Here is a 19,112-nt window from a genome sequence, read left to right as displayed (position 1 = left end):
GGGCCACCCGGGAGGCGGGGCGGCACACCCTCCCAGCCAATCAGCGCGGCGCCCGTCCTCTCATCCGCCCTCCCGCGATGGAGGCGAAGGGCTGCCGGCGGCTGGACGCGGCGCTGGCCCGGCAGCTGCTCTCCCAGACGGAGGCGGTCCTCTTCGACTGCGACGGCGTGCTGTGGCGGGGCGAGGCGGCGTTGCCCGGCGCGGCCGAGACGCTGCACCTGTTGGAAGCGGGCGGGGCGAAGCGGCTCTGCTACGTCACCAACAACTCCTCGCGGACGCGCCAGGCCTACACCGAGAAGCTGCGGCGCCTGGGCTTCCCGCCCGCCGAGCCCGGCCAGGTCTTCGGCTCCGCCTACTGCGCCGCGCGCCACCTCAGCCGCGCGCTCCCGCCGGGCGGCGCCGCCTACGTGCTGGGCGGGCCGGCGCTGAGCGCGGAGCTGGAGGCGCTGGGCGTGGCCCACCTGGGCGTCGGCCCCGCCCCCGAGCCCGGCTCCGCCCACTTCGGCGCGCGCGTCCCGCTGGACCCCGCCGTGCGCGCCGTGCTGGTGGGCTACGACGAGCACTTCGCCTACGGCAAGCTCTGCCTGGCCATGCGCTACCTGCTGCGGGGCGACGGCGACGGGCAAGGCTGCCTGCTGGTGGGCACCAACCGCGACAACCGGCTTCCGCTCGAGGGCGGCAGCGCCGTGCCCGGTACGGACCCCGCACCCTCCGCCGGGCGGCCCGCCTTTGCGACCCGCTGGTTGCCAGGAAAGGGGGGTTTTGGGGAAGGGGATGCAGGGGGGAATTCTGATCGACACGTGCAGGTGGTCCTCGATTTAGGACCAGCGTTTACGTTGCTAAGCGAGACACTAGTTAAGGGAGGTTTTTTTGCCCCATTTTACGACTTTCCACAGTTGTCAAGTGCAATCATTGCAGTTGGTAAATTAATAACAACCCGGGGTTGTTAAATGATTCTGGCTTCTCCATTGCTTGCAAGGAGGTCGCAGAGCGTGACCCCGGGACACTGCAAGGGTCATAAATGTGAGTCAGTTGCCAAGCAGCTGAAATTTGATCAGGTGACCATGGGGATGCTGCAGTGGTCAGAAGTGCGGAAAATGGTCAGAAGTCACTTTTTTTCAGTGCCCGTTGTAACTTTGAACAATCACTAAGCGAACTGTTGTAAGTCGAGGACTACCTCTACTTGGGACCCTCCCAGAAGCCTTTTTGGCTCAGCTAATTCTCTGAGGCTATGTGAGGTCACATTTCTTGCCTTCCTACCTGTAAAATCTTAGGTTGAGCCGGTGACTTAGACGCTAAACCTCTTTCAGTTTAATCCTGTAAAGTGTAACAATCCCTAAACAACCTTGTACTAATTATACTGGGAATAGAATTTCTTTCTCAGAATTGTGCTAGTGGAAGCTGTATACAGCCTCTTCCCCGCCCCCCAAAAAAAGCAGTAAAGCCCCATTCTCGGATCCTGGATTAAAGCCATGTGTAGAGTAATAATCATTTATTATTATTTAATCGGTTTCTATCCTGCTTTTCCATCCAATGTCCATGACATTCAGATATAAGTAAATACCATTTAGAACAACTTTTGGTTTAATTGATAGGACATTTAACAAGCTATCCTGTCCCACTTCCACCATTTGTGTTGGTATATAAAACATTCCATGCGTGGCTAGGAAGATTGAGAGAGTGATGTGCACATGAGAATATTAAGTACTCTGTGCTTGAAACATTTGAAATAACTAAGAAGTAGAGAACGAAAGGGGCTGGGGGGCATATAGGAGAGGGGAGAGAGGCCTTCATCTACATAAGACTAGTTAGATTTTGTTTTAGCAGAAACCCAGAATAAATAAAATGATGACTGTCCCCTCAGGATCTGCCAAATGCAAGGTGTTTATTTCAGGTTCAAAAACAAAATTAATTCCCCATTATGTGTATACATGCTCTTTTTTCCCCTGGGATAATACTCATCACATTACAGAAATGGGGTTCTGTCCACAGAAACTTAAATTCTGTGGTCCTGAAGCCTGTTTGTCTGCTACATCATGGCTTTTTCATTGCTCAGCTGGTGTGCAGAATGATAATTGGGTCACATCTTATATACACATTTCCTTCTGGTGTTGCCCTCATTCCCTGGATCTGGAGATGTGCTGTCTTTGGATCTGAAGTCGAAAAAGTCCTTCAGAGCAGGCATAGGTGCAAGCACACCACTCCTATGCTGCCTCCAATAAAAAGAGGCATATTTTCTGGGATTGCATGGGGGCCATGAGATCCTGCAAAACAAAAGCTTGAGCGAAGGTGATGCAAACGAAAGTTGTTTCAACTTCAGGCCCAAAGTGGCAGGACATACCCAACTGCAACCATATAGGGTCCCCCCCCCCCATATTAGCAAACTAAAAACCGAGTTCTATGACCCGCTCAGGTTTGCACCAGTTCCTCGCTGTTGCATCTGCCCCTCCCCCCCTCCATTGGCCTGCTGATTTCTTCATATATATATATTTTTGTCTTTCTTCCTTTAGGGACGGGCTGCCTCGTCAAGGCAGTGGAGATAGCTGCAGAGCGGGAAGCCTTCATCGTGGGCAAGCCCAGCCGCTTCATGTTTGAGTGTGTGGCCAGCGAGTTTAAGATTAACCCTGCGCGCACAATCATGGTTGGTGACCGCCTGGACACAGACATCCTCATGGGCAACACCTGCGGCCTGACCACCCTCCTCACTCTCACTGGGGTCACGACACTGGATGAGGTTAAGGGCCACCTCTACAGCGGCTGTCCTGAGCGCAGAAGCCTGGTCCCTGATTACTACGTCGATAGCATAGCGGACCTCCTCCCTGCTCTCACCAATTAAGGAAGGGAGATGTTCCAGCTCTGCAGAGGTCTTTCTTCAGCCCAAGCCACCCGCAGTCTCTTCAGGCTGGTAGTATCTTCTCAGTTAGTGCGGTGCACACAATTGCTGCTTGCAAAAGTAAGATGATTTTCGTGCGCAACATTCAAATTGAGTTCTCTGTTTACAAATTCCTGTTTAAAAATGCACTTTGAAAGAAAGAGGGAAGTGTGTGTGTGTGTGTCTTATCAGCTTTCAGACACATCAAGCTGTGTCTGGCTGGTGTTCAGGTATCAGGGCGGAGGCCTGCTCGTCTGAGCTGGAGGACTGAGCAGGCCTCTGTTTAAACCTTGCACTGTGGTGTTTTGCAATGCAATCTTTGGAAATTCAGGGAATTGAGCAGTTTTAAGGGCAGCTGCTCTGGTATCTGAGACTTGATGTCAAGGTTGGTTTTTATGATTACTTGGGCTCTGGTTCAGCTATTTCAGGGGAATGGAAATCATTGTGTATCTATTCGTAATGTTTTTGCTCCTGCCCAGTGGCATTTGCACTGCTTTATATGCAAAACAAGAATTACACCATCATGCTTCATATGTTTCTTTAGAAATTCTGATTACGGTACCTATTCTAAAAACACGTTTCAGTTTGGTTTGTTGGTCAAGAAGCATGTAACAAAAGTCCATCCTTCAGATCACCAGCGAATTATATTTGAATTACTTGATTGTCAGGATAGAATGCTGAGTTCATTTGTCAGTCCGTGATAGTGGGAATTCTTCATGGCAACAGTGAATTTACTAGCATTTTGTTCTTCAGTATCATAAATAGATGCAGGTTTTTGTTTTTCCTAAAGCCATTTTGAAATCAGTGTTGATGAAGCCACTATATTAACATATTTAGTGCTTCCTATTGAAATCATCTGGGTTGATGATAGGACACAAGAAAAATCGTTTGCAGATCTATCTTGACACTTGCTGAAAACAGGTGTATGAACCATTTTTGCCTTGTTGGTCTGCAGTAAACATGATTGCACTTTTCAGGTGCTCAGGTAGTTTTCTTCTTGCAGAATCAGTTGCCAGATTGTCACCTTAAAATTGGGAACCAAGGAAAGATACTTCTTTTTTTGCTTCAAATGTATTTCAGTTATTTTGCGTAGGCAGCATTTTCAATATTGAAGGTGCTTGAAATTTCTCACTTTTTCATACAGCAATAATTGCATTATCTATAGCGGAAGACATTCTGCAGTTATAAATTATGTTAATCTCTCCATCTCTTCTGACGTGCTAAAAGATAGATTATTAACGTCTTAAAATAATTTTTCTCTTTTTTTCTTTTAAGTTTGTCAGCTTTTCATTTGCAAGTCTAAAAGATTGTTCTCTTGATTATGTAAACTCTGTGAACCAATTTTTTAAAAAAACATCCGGATCTCTTGGGAGGGCTTGTTCTGAGAGAGTTCCAGGGAGATTCAGGGCCTTGTCAAATCTACATTAAATGCTTAGATGGTCAGAGCAGTTGCTCAAACAAGCTGGCCACAAAGTGGAACCGTCCATCTGCTTTCATTACATCTTTTCTTAACAAAGCTGCGCTGTCAAATTCTTAAGCGGGCACTGTAAAACTGTTACCTAACTTCAATCCAGACGTTGAGTCATATTAAACGTAACTCTTGCTTCCTTTTTGTGTGTCTGATCTTTTCATTTTATACCAAAGGAAAACTTTTTCCCTTAAGAGTATTTTAAATGAGACCCCAAGGCACCCCCTAAATTGATGTATAAATTGATTCATTGATAGGTTGGGTAAGGAGAGATCATGAGGCAAAACCTGGAACAAGGCTGGAGTTACAAAGATAAGAATTTTATCACTTCCACTTGATTGGTTACATCACACAGCAATGCACTCCATGTGAACCATACGGAACATTCTCCTTCCAGAAGTTAGGATGCCCTGGTACTGCTAGCTTTTCATAAGACTCTAAAGACATGATTCTTTGCCCAGGTAGCCCCCACTGTGTGTGGTCCATGTGCAGTTCGAAATTCAGGTGGTCATCTTTACAATCTAACAGTCTAAAGGGATGGGGCCAGGAGAACTGTGAATCACCTCTCCACATGGTTTCTGCCCATCCTGCTAGATCTGGCCAGGGTGGGCATGTTCCAGTTTTCCTTTGTGTAATGGTGCGCCTATGTTACAAAACAGCTCCCCCCTTCCCCACCCCCCACCCCCGTCCCTTCCCAGATACGGGCCATCTCCCTGTTGGCCTTCAGAAAAATGGTAAAGATGACCTGGCTTTTTCACCAGGCAGTGGGGCAAGGATGTTGATGAACGAGTGTAGAATGGGCAAAGGATGATGGTGAGAATTATCAAGGGCTCAATTTGGCTTATTTTAAATTATCTCGGCCAATCCGTCTCCTGTAATTCCGTAGTTTTCAATGTAACCCATCCCTCAAAGGAGGCAGGGTTTGAGTCAAGTCTATAGTTCGTTGAATTGCATCCAGAATTGTGCTTCTCAATATGGGGTCAGCATGTTCAATCTCTTGTTTCCCTTAGCACCTTCCAACAACTGCTGACGTGCCTTACTCTGAAGGAGTGTTCTTGGAAAGGGATGACAAAACTTGCAATAATTAACAGTGCGAATAAAAGAAGAGTGGGAGATGGAAGTTGTAGATGAAGTTAGGAATTTTCTCTTCCTCCAAATGATTTACAAACGCCATGAGAGTATTTTGAGTCCACACAGTGAAAATAGAATTCGGCTAAATGCCGAGTCACAGGCTCTGATGAGTCCAACAAGTTCAATTGTTGCAGCAGGACAGAAAAAAAGATTCCAAAATCGCATGAGAAGAACAAACAGAATATCTGGCACACTGTTCTCCTGCCTTGGGCTTCCAGAGAAAAAGAATCAAGTCCAGATTATCCAAGGGGGCATCAAATGGCTCTGGATCTGGAGGAGACCTGCATTTTACTGGACTTGGAGCCCTCCTTGCAAGAGACCCCCACCCACCCACCCACAATGAGATCTTCCTATCTCTCCCCCTCCACCAGCCAATTCCAAATGAATTCCATCTGAAACCCAATACATGCTAGCATCCAATTTACATCCTAGGTCCCTTCAAAAAAACAACAACCCACCAGCATAAGGTCACTGAGTAAAAAGGCCGCTCAGTAGTCATGAACCCCAGTTGTACTCCACCTAGTCCCCAAAGGAACCAAGAAGCAATTCTAGAAGCCAGATAGCTTTGTCTGAAGCAGGGAAATAAAGAAGTCTGTAAAACAAAGGGTTGCACTGGTGTCTTTATCAGCAAAGGAACTTTGTGGCCAGAGGGATTTGCGCCCACAAAAGGACCCAGCTGATCCACAGCTCCCGATGCCACCCCTACTCCTTCTCTTCATTCGACTAGACATACCCAGTTCACTAGCAAACTAGAAGGACTGCAGAGCTCACCTAACAGAGTGAGGGCTGTGGGCTGAGGGAATGGTGCCCAGTCTTAAGCTCAAGCTGTGCTGTGCAAAAATACACTTGTTTGAAAGTGGAGAATGAGAAGGCTTGGTATAAAAGCATTCCTCTCCTCCGTCCCACCTCTTGTTATCAGTGGGTCTCAGAAGAAGGAGGAAGGCTGCTGTGATCTCTTGCCAGGTACGATTGCTTGGCAAGAGAAAAGGGCAGGTGTGCCACAGAAGAATGACAAACAATGACAGGCCCGCGTGGCCGAGATCTCAGAGCAGGCTTGCCTTGGAATCTCTTGAGTCCTCTAGCAGGACTCTATAAAGCCTTAGTAAGATCATACCTAGAGTACTACATCCAGTTTTGGTCCCCACACTATAAAAAAGATGTGGAGACACTAGAAAGAATGCAGAGAAGAACAACCAGGGTGATTAAGGGACTGGAAGCTAAAACATATGATGAATGGTTGCAGGAACTGAGCCAGGCTAGTCTAGTGAAGAGAAGGACCAAGGGAGACATGATAGCAGTGTTCCAATATTTGAGGGGCTGCCACAGACAGAGAGGAGGGGGTCAAGCTGTTTTCCAAGGCACCCAAAGGCCAGACAAGGAATAATGGATGGAAACTTATCAAAGAGAGATTCAACCTGGAAATAAGGAGGAATTTCCTGAGAGAACAATCAACAGAAGTTACCTTCAGAAGTTGTGGGAGCTTCATCAGTAGAAGCTTTCAAGAAGAGACTGGACTGCCATCTGTCAAAAATGGTGTAATGTCTCTTGCTTGGGCTGGGGGGTTGGACTAGATGGTCTACATTGGTCCCTTTCAACTCTGTTTATCTGTTAAGGACACTAAGGAATGTGGAGAGCTGACCAGTCCTGCTGAAGGTTTACTTAGTGTCCATGCAGAATGTGACTGGAGAGGTTTCTGCACAATGGGGATATGGTGAGCTTTGGGTTTGCATCACTCTGTTTTCAACTCCAGCTGAGAAGAGTTTGGGCACCTGGAGCTGATCTGTGTCCAATCTTGAAAACCTTTAATAGGCTCAGATCAGACAGCAAAGTTGTGAGCTAAATTGGGAAATCAAAATCAAAATAATCTCAGAACAAAGCAAGCCCCTTCCACATTGCTGTCCTAATAGTTAATTTTTTTTTTCCATGGGCGAACCAGGAATCAAGGCGCCTTTTCACGTTTGGAAAGGAAATTTGCATGCTCCAAGATGCAGCTCTTCTCTGTTTCTCAAATCAGGAAATGCAGACCTTTCCTTCCACAAGGGTCTTGCAATCTTGAAGGAGGTAGAAAGAGAGGGGGTGGGGTGGGGAGGAAGAGGAAGAGGAAGGGTAGGGGAAACCAAAGGAAGTAACTCTATTTCACCACAAACATGTTTTTGTGATTGCAATTCACACAACTTTCTCAATTTGGTCAATGAATTCACCCAATTTCTGGGTTTTCACGAAAACCAAGCCGTAAACTAATCCAAAAGCCATTTGAAACGAATCGAACGAAAGGCCCCACGCAAATGGGCTCTACCAAAACGAAAGCTGCGGGAGAAAACTCTTTCCTTATCTGATGGGTTCTTGTCCCTGAACCGGGTACCTCTTCTCCTTGTGCATGGAAATAAGTCAGCAAGGGAAAGTGATGGGAGCAAAGAGCATCTCTCCAGAGGCAGTGGAAGATGGAGATCAGAGGATGCTCTGGAGCTGGTAGGCAAGCAGGGCATTTGACCCCCCCCCAACCTTTGCTCTCTGGGCCTGGGAGGGGGGCAGACAGCTGCTCTCCCCCAGCCAGGTTCCTTCCTTCCTACAAGAAAGGGCTGCGGAGCCCTGGAACATCTGCCAGCATCAAGGTCCCTGACACAAAGCCCTCGATTGTGCTCCCATGAATGCCTTGGCTGTCTCTCCGGGCAGGGCAGGGCAAGCATCACTGGGGCCTGGCCAGCATCTCTCTGCATCCCCCCCTCCCTCCCTCCACCCACTAGGTAGTCTAGTTTCACCTCCACATGCCTCTGCCCAGGCTGGGAATCCAGGGGCATTGCTCACCTGGCTCTCCTTGGGCACATTCTTGAGTTTCTAACCGGGAGCTCTGGAATTGCAAAGCAATTCGACTCAGTCTGAGGAAAGAAAAATCCAGGATGGATGAGCAGGCCGTGGCCCACACCACTCTCAATGCAGTAAGTAGCCTTCCCTCCGTACCAGGTTCGCTCCAGGGAGGGCCACAGCCCTGATTCCCTGCCTGCAGGTAAGGGTCCCATCTTGGTGGTGGGTGCTTTTGTGCACCAAAATGGTTTAGAGCTGCTGGATGCCCTGAGCTCCATCCACGTTGCCCTGGGGGAAGAGAAAGGATGCCGCATAAGGGAAGCTCCTCCATCACTCCTGAGTCCAAGCGCCATTCTGTAGGTTGAAAACTCAGCAGCCTTCTTGAATCTCCTTTCCCCCACGTAGAGAACAATCTTGGAGGCACCTGCTAGCTACAATGTCCCATAAAGAATTAATCGGCTCAGGTTTTCCACAACCCAATGTCTCAGTCTGGCTGGCCCTTCACATCTGGAAGGGACCTCTTTGGAGAGGCTGAAGGTGGGACTTTGTGTTGTAGGTGCCATAAGATGAGGGCTCTATTCTGAGAGCAAGTCCCACATTAATCCTTTCTCGGAAAAGATCACTCAGGTAATTACGTTTATACATTCGATGTGTGTGTGTATATACATGTATATAGAGGTAGGTGTAGAGCTAGAGATAGATGATAGGTAGGTAGGTAGGTAGGTAGGTAGGTAGGTAGGTAGGTAGGTAGATAGATAGATAGATAGATAGATAGATAGATAGATAGATAGATAGATAGATAGATAGATAGATAGATGACAGATAGATAGATAGATAGATAGATAGATAGATAGATAGATAGATAGATGACAGATAGATAGATAGATAGATAGATATAGATAGATAGATAGATAGATGACAGACAGATGACAGACAGATAGATAGATAGATAGATAGATAGATAGATAGATAGATAGATAGATAGATAGATAGATAGATAGATAGATAGATTAGGTATGTAGGTATGTATCTGTCTGTCTGTCTCTCTGTCTGTCTACCTACCAACCTACCTACCTATCCAGTGATGGGATTCAAGTAATTTAACAACCGGTTCTCTGCCCTAATGATTTCTTCCAACAACGAGTTTGCCAAACTGCTCAGAAAGTTAACAGCTGGTTCTACAGAAGTGGTGTGAACTGGCTGAATCCCATCACTGGATGGATGGATGGATGGATGGATGGATGGATGGATGGATGGATGGATGGATGGATGGATAGATAGATAGATAGATAGATAGATAGATAGATAGATAGATAGATAGATAGATAGATAGATAGATAGATAGAGATAGAGATAATCAATTTGATAACCAAAATAAGTCAATCGGATGTTTCATTTTCTAAGGGTACAGGAAGACTACAATTTATATACAGTATTACTTATATGCTGTGGCCAAAACCGTTGGGACAAATTTCTCTAACTCTTGGAAATATCTATAGCCTTTGGAAACTTAAAACATCAAGCAATGGCACTAAAAATTAGTCTACATTTATAATATATAATATAACAACAGAGTTGGAAGGGACCTTGGAGGCCTTCTAGTCCAACCCCTTGCCCAGGCAAGAAACCCTACACCATCTCAGTCAGATGGTTATCCAACATTTTCTTAAAAATTTCCAGTGTTGGAGCATTTACAACTTCTGCAGGCAAGTTGTTCCACTTATTAATTGTTCTAACTGTCAGGAAATTTCTCCTTAGTTCTAAGTTGCTTCTTTCTTTGATTAGTTTCCACCCATTGCTTCTTGTTCTACCCTCAGGTGCTTTGGAGAACAGCCCGACTCCCTCTTCTTTGTGGCAACCCCTGAGATATTGGAACACTGCTATCATGTCTCCCCTGGTCCTTCTTTTTATTAAACTAGACATACCCAGTTCCTGCAACCGTTCTTCATATGTTTTAGCCTCCAGTCCCCTAATCATCTTTGTCGCTCTTCTCTGCACTCTTTCTAGAGTCTCAGCATCTTTTTTACATCACAGTGACCAAAACTGAATGCAATATTCCAAGTGTGGCCTTACCAAGGCATTATAAAGTGGCACTAACACTTCACGTGATCTTGATTCTATCCCTCTGTTTATGCAGCCCAGAACTGTGTTGGCTTTTTTAGCAGCTGCTGCACACTGCTGGCTCATATCTAAATGGTTATCCACTAGGACTCCAAGATCCCTCTCACAGGTACTACTATTGAGCAAGGTACCACATATACGATACCTGTGCATTTTGGGTTTTTTGCCTAAATGTAGAACCTTACTTTTTTCACTGTTGAATTTCATTTTGTTAGATAGCGCCCAATGTTCAAGTCTGTCAAGATCTTTCTGTAACTTGAGCCTATCTTCTGAAGTGTTGGCTATTCCTGCCAGCTTGGTGTCATCTGCAAATTTGATGAGTTCCCCATCTATCCCCTCGTCCAAGTCATTGATGAAGATGTTGAAGAGTACTGGGCCTAAAACAGAACCTTGGGGTACTCCACTGCATACTTCCCTCCATGTGGATGTAGTTCCGTTGAGGACTACATGTTGAGTGCGGTTGGTCAGCCAGTTACGAATCCATCTGATGGTGGTGCTGTCTAACCCACATTTTTCTACTTTATCTAGTAGTAGGTTATGGTCTACTTTATCAAATGCTTTACTGAAGTCCAAGTAAATTATATCGACAGCATTCCTCTGGTCTACTAATTTTGTCACTTTGTCAAAGAATGCAATAACATTAGTCTGGCATGATCTGTTTTTGACAAACCCATGTTGGCTTTTGGTTATTACTTTGTTTGCTTCTAGGTGTTTGGTGATTCGTTGCTTGATTATCTTTTCCAGAATCTTCCCCGGTATTGAGGTCAGGCTGATAGGTCTGTAGTTTCCTGGATCTTTTTCTTTTTTGAAGATGGGAACTACATCAACTCTTTTCCAGTCCTCTGGCAGCTCCCCTGTGCTCCAGGATCTTTGAAAGACATAGTTCAGTGGTTCTGAGATCACGTCTGCCAGTTCCTTCAGAACCTTGGGGTGTAATCCATCCGGTCCTGGTGATTTGAACTCGTCTAGGGTAGACAGGTGTTCACTTACCATTTTCTTTCCTATTTTAACTTGTGTTTCTAATCTGTTTTTTGTAGTGCTGTTTTTGATAGGTTGGATTGTTTTTTCCTTTTGTGTAAAGACAGATGCAAAAAATGAGTTAAGTAGATCTGCTTTCTCCCTGTTGCTTGACATCTTCTTGCCACTTTCTCCCAGCAATGGGCCAATTGTTTCCTTGACTTTTTTCTTGTTTTTAATATATTGGAAGAAGCTTTTTTTGTTATTTTTTACTTTTGTCGCTAGCCTTTGTTCATTGTGAGCCTTAGTTTTCCTCACTTCATCTTTACAGGCTCGGGCTATTTGCTGATATTCTGCTTTAGTTATTTGCCCCTCTTTCCACTTTTTATATTTGTCCTTTTTGTCTTTCAATTTGTCAGATAGTTCTTTATACATCCATGCTGGTTTCTTTTGAGATCTATTATTTTTCTTCTTCATTGGTATTGTGTTAGACTGCGCTTTTATAATCTCACTTTTCAACATTTCCCAAGCTTCTTGAGTTGTTTTCCCCCTGAGGATTCTCATCCATTGAATCCTTCTCAAGCTCTCTTTAAGTTTATTGAAATTAGCTCTCTTAAAGTCCAAGACTCTAGTTTGACTTTGTTCTACTACTTGTATTTGCTTAATGTCGAATTCCAATATTGCGTGGTCACTTACCCCCAAGGTTCCTGTAGCTTCAACACCTTCTATCATTTCATCTCTGTTAGTGAGAATTCAGTATGGCTGATCCCCTTGTTGCCTTCTCTACTTTTTGGGAAACAAAGTTGTCTGCTAGGTTTGTTAGGAACCTGTTGGATCTTCCACTTGGTGCAGAGTTTGTTTCCCAGTTGATGTCAGGGTAGTTAAAATCCCCCATTACTACTGTGATGTGCTTCCTACATACCTTAGTTAGCTGACTAGCAAAAAGTTTATCTACTTCCTCTGTTTGGTTGGGTGGCCTATAGTATAGACCTATGGCAATATCGTTTTTCACCCCTTTTATATTGACCCAAATACATTCAAGATGATTTTCATCATTGTTCATCTATTTCTGTAGAGATATAGTTATTTCTTATATATAGTGCAACTCCACCTCCTCTTTTATTTGGTCTATTTCTTTTAAATAATTTATATCCCTCTAGCTGTATGTTCCATTTGTCAGTTTCATCCCACCAAGTTTCTATAATGGCAACAATATCATATCTGCCCTCATTTACTTGAATTTCTAATTCACCCTGTTTATTCCTCATACTCTGTGCATTGGTGTATAGACATTTGAGTCCATTTGGATTGACCTTGTGTTTACTGTCTACATAACCTGTGTTGTGCCTGACTGCCCCTACTTTCTTGCCATCTGTTGGTTTAGTGCACATGGTATGGCACTCACTGTTAAATGCTTGGTTTTGCTTGATAGCAGGGCTGATAATATTACCCACACAGACATCTATGTTACATGCGCTGATAACCCTTTTAGTTTTCGATTGCTGGGGACAGAAATTTTCTGTGTCAATTAATTCTCTGTCCCCACTGTTTATCTTATTTCTCATTTACATAATTCTGATAACAGAAATGGAGGAGATAAACTGCTCCAATGCTGTGATTCTCACATAGCTCAAAAATGAGTGATAATCTTCGTTGCTCAATCAGCTTTGCCCCCAGCCCCAGAAGAATGTGGTTACACATGACGGTTATCGATGAAACTAACAATGGAATCCAAGCTCTTTTTTGAGGACTAATTTTCCCTTTTCTCCATTTAGGAAAAGCCCCCTCCAGCAGAATCCCACAGCCCCTCCAGGATATTTGGGGCCATCCTCTCCGTTATGTTGACCTGTGGAATTATCTGCATCACTGTGGCAGCTACTGTCAGCTTCACCCAGGTTTCGCCCAAGGTAAGACGTGGCCTTTTGCCAGAGGGCCGTTAGCCCCGATTCTCAATATTTTTTTTTTTTGCAGGGGTAGCTGAAAACTTTCTCTCCATCTGAGCTAGATATGGCCTGCAGCCCTGCAAAGAGCATGCTGAAGTCCATCTCAGTTTGAAGAATGGAAAACGGATAGAATTATTTCTGTTTAAGAACCTAGCTGGAAGAAGAAAAGCTTTTTTTAAAGGTTTTTTTTAATCCCATCTTTATATTTTTTGTAAATAACCCAAGGCAATGAAAATGCGTAATATGTCTTCCTCCCCCTATTTGCCCCATAACAACCCTGTTAATGTGGTTTGGGCTGAGAGTGAGTGACTGACCCAAAGCAACATCCAGCTGACCTTCATGTCTAAGGCAGGATTAGAACTCACCACCTACTGGCTTCTAGGCACCTTCACTATTACACCAAACTGTCTCTTTCCTCCTATTATCTTCCACAGATTGCCACATTTGTATAAAAGCAATTTTTCCCAACAAATTGTATTGATAATACTAGAGGTATATCAACATTAATAGAAGAATATAGAAGACAATAGAATCCTAGAGTTGAAGGGGCTTTTTGAGTCTGTCAAGTCCAACCCTCTGTTCAGGGCAGGAATCCAAATTCAATCATCTAGGCAAAGGGCAGCCCACTCCTCCTCACGATCTCCTTTGATAATCGGCTGCCCTGTCAAACTGCTCTTAATAGCAATAGCAATAGCACTTAGACTTATATTACTGCTTCACAGTGCTTTACAGCCCTCTCTAAGCAGTTTACAGAGTCAGCCTCTTGCCCCCAACAATCTGCGTCTTCATTTTACCGATCTCGGAACAATGGAAGGCTGAGTCAACCTTGAGCCTGGTGAGATTCGATGTGCCAAATTGCAGGCAGCTGGCAGTTGGCAGAAGTAGCCTGCAGTACTGCATTCTAACCACTGTGCCACCATGGCTCATTAATCATATAGTACCACTGAAATATATGAGATTTAATCTCTCTATTTCATTGAAATGTATAAGTTTTATTCTTAAAAATGGTAGGGGAATGGGATGGGTCTGTGTGCAAGGCAAGAAAGACAACAACAAAGTGGAGATGATGTGGAATGCATCAGATTCTGTTCCAAAAAAAGTGCGTCCGTGCATGCGGAAGTCTATATGTGAGCATAACATGGGGCTGCAGTTGATTAAAGCAACTGCATCTCTTTCCAGGATCATCTGCTTGATCCCGAGAAAAGCTACCACTGCTTTAAAGATCTGCATGCGATCTGTCTGTAATTTTTCAGTCCCATGTTGTCCAGAACAGGGGTCTCCAACCTTGGCAACTTTAAGCTTGGAGGACTGCAACTCCCAGCTTTGCTGGCTGGGGAATTCTGGGAGTTGAAGTCCTCTGGGCTTAAAGTTGCTAAGGTTGGAGACCACTGGTCCAGAAAACCTTTTTAGCATACAGTTTGAACGGCTGAACAATCCTACCAAAAGGGAAAGAACCACCGTGACATGCTCAAAAACTAACTATGAACAAGGATTCTTCTTCCTTGTTAAATCACAGAGAAGTGCTGTTTTCAAGCCCCAAAACTGGGAATAGAATAGAATAGAATAGAATAGAATAGAATAGAATAGAATAGAATAGATATTAAAATGAAGAATGGCATGGCATGGCATGGCATGGCATGGCACGGCATGGCATGGCATGGCATAGAAGAATAGAAAGAATAGAATAGAATAGAATAGAATAGAATAGAATAGAATAGAATAGAATAGAATAGAATAGAATAGATATTGAAATGAAGAATGGAATGGAATAGCATAGCATAGCATAGCATAGATATTGGAATGAAGAATAGAATAGAATAGAATAGAATAGAATAGAATAGAATAGAATAGAATAGAATAGAATAGCTATTGGAATGAAGAATGGAAGGGAAGGGCAGGGCAGGGCAGGGCAGGGCAGGGCATGGCATAGCATAGAATAGAACAGAACAGAACAGAACAGAACAGAACAGAACAGAACAGAACAGAACAGAACAGAACAGAATAGAATAGAATAGATATTGGAATGAAGAATGGAATGGAATGGAATGGAATGGAATGGAATGGAATAGAATAGAATAGAATAGAATAGAATAGAATAGAATAGAATAGAATAGAATAGAATAGAATAGATATTGAAATGAAGAATGGAATGGAATAGCAAGGGCCTCTTGTGGCTCAACAGGCTAATGCAGCCTGTTATTAACACAGCTGCCTGCAATTACAATTACTGCAGGTTCGAGTCCCACCAGGCCCAAGGTTGACTCAGCCTTCCATCCTTTATAAGGTAGGTAAAATGAGGACCCAGATTGTTGGGGGGGGCAATACAAGTTGACTTTGTATATAATATACAAATGGATGAGACTATTGCCTTACATAATGTAAGCCGCCCTGAATCTTCGGAGAAGGGCGGGATATAAATTCAAATAAAAAAAAATAGCATAGCATAGCATAGATATTGGAATGAAGAATAGAATAGAATAGAATAGAATAGAATAGAATAGAATAGAATAGAATAGAATAGAATAGATATTGAAATGAAGAATGGAATGGAATGGAATGGAATGGAATAGCATAGCATAGCATAGCATAGATATTGGAATATAGAATAGAATAGAATAGAATAGAATAGAATAGAATAGATATTGGAATGAAGAATGGAATGGAATGGAATGGAATGGAATGGAATAGAATAGAATAGAATAGAATAGAATAGAATAGAATAGAATAGAATAGATATTGAATGAAGAATGGAATGGAATAGCATAGCATAGCATAGATATTGGAATGAAGAATAGAATAGAATAGAATAGAATAGATATTGAAATGAAGAATGGAATGGAATGGAATGGAATAGCATAGCATAGCATAGATATTGGAATATAGAATAGAATAGATATTGGAATGAAGAATGGAATGGAATAGCATAGCATAGCATAGCATAGCATAGATATTGGAATGAAGAATAGAATAGAATAGAATAGAATAGAATAGAATAGAATAGAATAGAATAGAATAGAATAGATATTGGAATGAAGAATGGAAGGGAAGGGAAGGGAATGGCATAGCATAGCATAGATATTGGAATATAGAATAGAATAGAATAGAATAGAATAGAATAGAATAGAATAGAATAGAATAGATATTGGAATGAAGAATGGAATGGAATGGAATGGAATGGAATAGAATAGAATAGAATAGATATTGAAATGAAGAATGGAATGGAATAGCATAGAATAGCATAGCATAGCATAGATATTGGAATGAAAGAATAGAATAGAATAGAATAGAATAGAATAGAATAGAATAGAATAGAATAGAATAGATATTGGAATGAAGAATGGAAGGGAAGGGAATGGAATGGAATAGAATAGAATAGAATAGAATAGAATAGAATAGAATAGAATAGGACAGGACAGGACAGGACAGGACAGGACAGGACAGGACAGGACAGGACAGGACAGGACAGGACAGAATAGATAAGGAGGCAGCAGTATTTGCAGAGTGTCAGCAGTCCCAACTTGGTCAGTTAGAAAAGAAAGACTCTTGAATCCATTGTTAATGAAAGTACATTTTACTAAGGCCAAGTGGTTACAGAAGCAGCAAAGCCGGATCTGGGTTTTTCACGCCCAAAACATACAGCTAACTTTTCCCTTGTTCCCAACCTTCCCCCTGATTATCTTTAAGTGTCCAATCAAATTGTTTGGGTAACAGCCCCTGGCTTCACGGGCTGGTTCTGCATTCCATGGTGTGACCTTGGAACAGCTGGCGGCTCTCAGGGAACAGCACAATGTGTAATTTTGATTCCTCTCATGCTAGTCCCACCCCCTTATCCCACCCCTCAGTCGGTCCCCGCTGAGTCCCCCCCCCCCCGCTGTCCCCGCTGAGTATGGCAGACAGGCAGCAAGGGAAGGATGCCATAGCAGAATGGCATTCCTGACACAGAGCCTCTGTAAGAACTATTCCTGGCATCTGGATTGAGTTACTCAGATTCATTGGAAGTTGGATTTTAACTATGCAGATCCTAGGGAGATACCTGAGGTGTGATCTAGCAGGGTTATCTAGGAGGATTGTGAGCCTCTTCTTCCTGGTGAAGAAAACAAGGTCCTTGGAGCTCTTAATTCAGTGTTTTAAACTGAGATGATCCATCCAGTAATTTAAAGTAAAGCAGAAAGTTGAAGGTGTCATGGGTTTATCTGTATCCTCTCTGTTAAATACAATTCAGACAACTGTATCAGAGGAGCCTGAAAGTGAAATCTCACTATGTCCCATGCATCAGAAGAACATGGTGGACTGGAGGATAAAACATATGATGAATGGTTGCAGAAACTGGGCCTGGCTAGTCTAGTGAAGAAAAGGACCAGGGGAGACAGGATAGCAGTCTTCCAATATTTGAGGGGCTGCCAGAGAGAGGAGGGGGTCAAGCTATTTTCCAAGGCACCCGAAGGCCAGACAAGGAATCACGGATGGAAACTGATCAAGGAGAGATTCAACCTGGAAATAAGGAGGAATTTTCTGACAGTGAGAACAATCAACCCATGGAACAGAAGTTGCCTTCAGAAGTTGTGGGAGCTTCATCACTGGAGCCTTTCAAGAAGAGATGGACTGCCATCTGTCAGAAATGGTGTAGGGTCTGTTGGGTGGAGGGTTGGACTAGATGACCTACAAGATGACCTTCCAACTCTGTATGGAAGCCTGTCCAATGAAATCCAGTAACAGTTCCTGTGAGAAGCAGAACCCAGCCATTCCTGCATATCAAGAAAGAACATATAAATGCTCTGTTAAATCTTTGACTGCCCTGGTTGGTGAGGGCTTCTTGGTTGTGACATGACGTGGCAGTTAATGCCTTCTTCAAGGAGGGGATGGTTCCACCTGCTCTGAAAAAGGAGCCATTGCTGGACATCTCAGAACTGGACAATTTTTATCTGGTCTCCATTTTTCTTCCTCCTTGGGAGAGTTGTTAAGAAGTGTGATTGGCTTTAGCTCCTGAGGACCCTCCTGGAAGAAAACTGATTATCTGCATCCTTCCCAGTCAGGTTCAGAATTATTCACAGCACAGAGATGGCCTTGACTGCACCCAATCAAATTTAATGGGACATGACTGGAGTTGGTAGTGGCCCTACATTGTCTTCCCCCCTTGATTTAACAATGAGATTGGATGGAACGGATTATGGTCTCTTTTTGGATCACCTTAGAGCAGGGGTCTCCAACCTTGGCAACTTTAAGACTGGTGGACTTCAACTCCCAGAATTCCTCAGCCAGCAAAGTTGGCTAAGGAATTCTGGGTCCACCAATCTTAAAGTTGCCAAGGTTGGATAGCTGGCTGAGGAATTCTGGGAACTGAAGTCCACCGGTCTTAAAGTTGCCAAGGTTGGATAGCTGGCTGAGGAATTCTGGGAACTGAAGTCCACCGGTCTTAAAGTTGCCAAGGTTGGATAGCTGGCTGAGGAATTCTGGGAACTGAAGTCCACCAGTCTTAAAGTTGCCAAGGTTGGATAGCTGGCTGAGGAATTCTGGGAACTGAAGTCCACCAGTCTTAAAGTTGCCAAGGTTGGATAGCTGGCTGAGGAATTCTGGGAGTTGAAGTCCACCAGTCTTAAAGTTGCCAAGGTTGGATAGCTGGCTGAGGAATTCTGGGAGTTGAAGTCCACTGGTCTTAAAGTTGCCAAGGTTGGATAGCTGGCTGAGGAACTCTGGGATTTGAAGTCCCCCAGTCTTAAAGTTGGGATAGCTGGCTGAGGAATTCTGGGAGTTGAAGTCCACCGGTCTTAAAGTTGCCAAGGTTGGATAGCTGGCTGAGGAATTCTGGGAGTTGAAGTCC

At 43.9% G+C, this 19,112-nt stretch overlaps 2 protein-coding genes across 4 annotated transcripts in view; both read left to right on the top strand.

Moving 5' to 3' along the window:
- Positions 1-77: 77 nt before the first annotated feature.
- PGP (phosphoglycolate phosphatase) lies at positions 78-4,482 on the top strand. The gene is made up of 2 exons (XM_058157074.1): positions 78-693; positions 2,511-4,482. Exons 1-2 carry the CDS (start codon positions 78-80, stop codon positions 2,834-2,836), a joined length of 942 nt encoding a protein of 313 aa, XP_058013057.1. The 3' UTR covers positions 2,837-4,482.
- BRICD5 (BRICHOS domain containing 5) overlaps positions 2,815-19,112 on the top strand; it is a 28,559-nt gene continuing 12,261 nt past the window's right edge. For all 3 annotated transcript variants that reach the window (XM_058157078.1, XM_058157079.1, XM_058157077.1), the window contains exons 1-2: positions 2,815-2,953; positions 13,127-13,258. In XM_058157078.1, coding sequence (XP_058013061.1) covers positions 2,846-2,953; positions 13,127-13,258 — 240 coding nt within the window. In that variant the 5' untranslated portion in view covers positions 2,815-2,845. The remainder of the gene's footprint in view (positions 2,954-13,126; positions 13,259-19,112) is intronic.

This window comes from Ahaetulla prasina, chromosome 14 (genome assembly GCF_028640845.1).
Source record: "Ahaetulla prasina isolate Xishuangbanna chromosome 14, ASM2864084v1, whole genome shotgun sequence".
NCBI classification, from domain to species: domain Eukaryota; kingdom Metazoa; phylum Chordata; class Lepidosauria; order Squamata; family Colubridae; genus Ahaetulla; species Ahaetulla prasina.
Note: the sequence above shows the minus strand (reverse complement) of the source record. Positions and strands in the feature narration are given on the sequence as shown.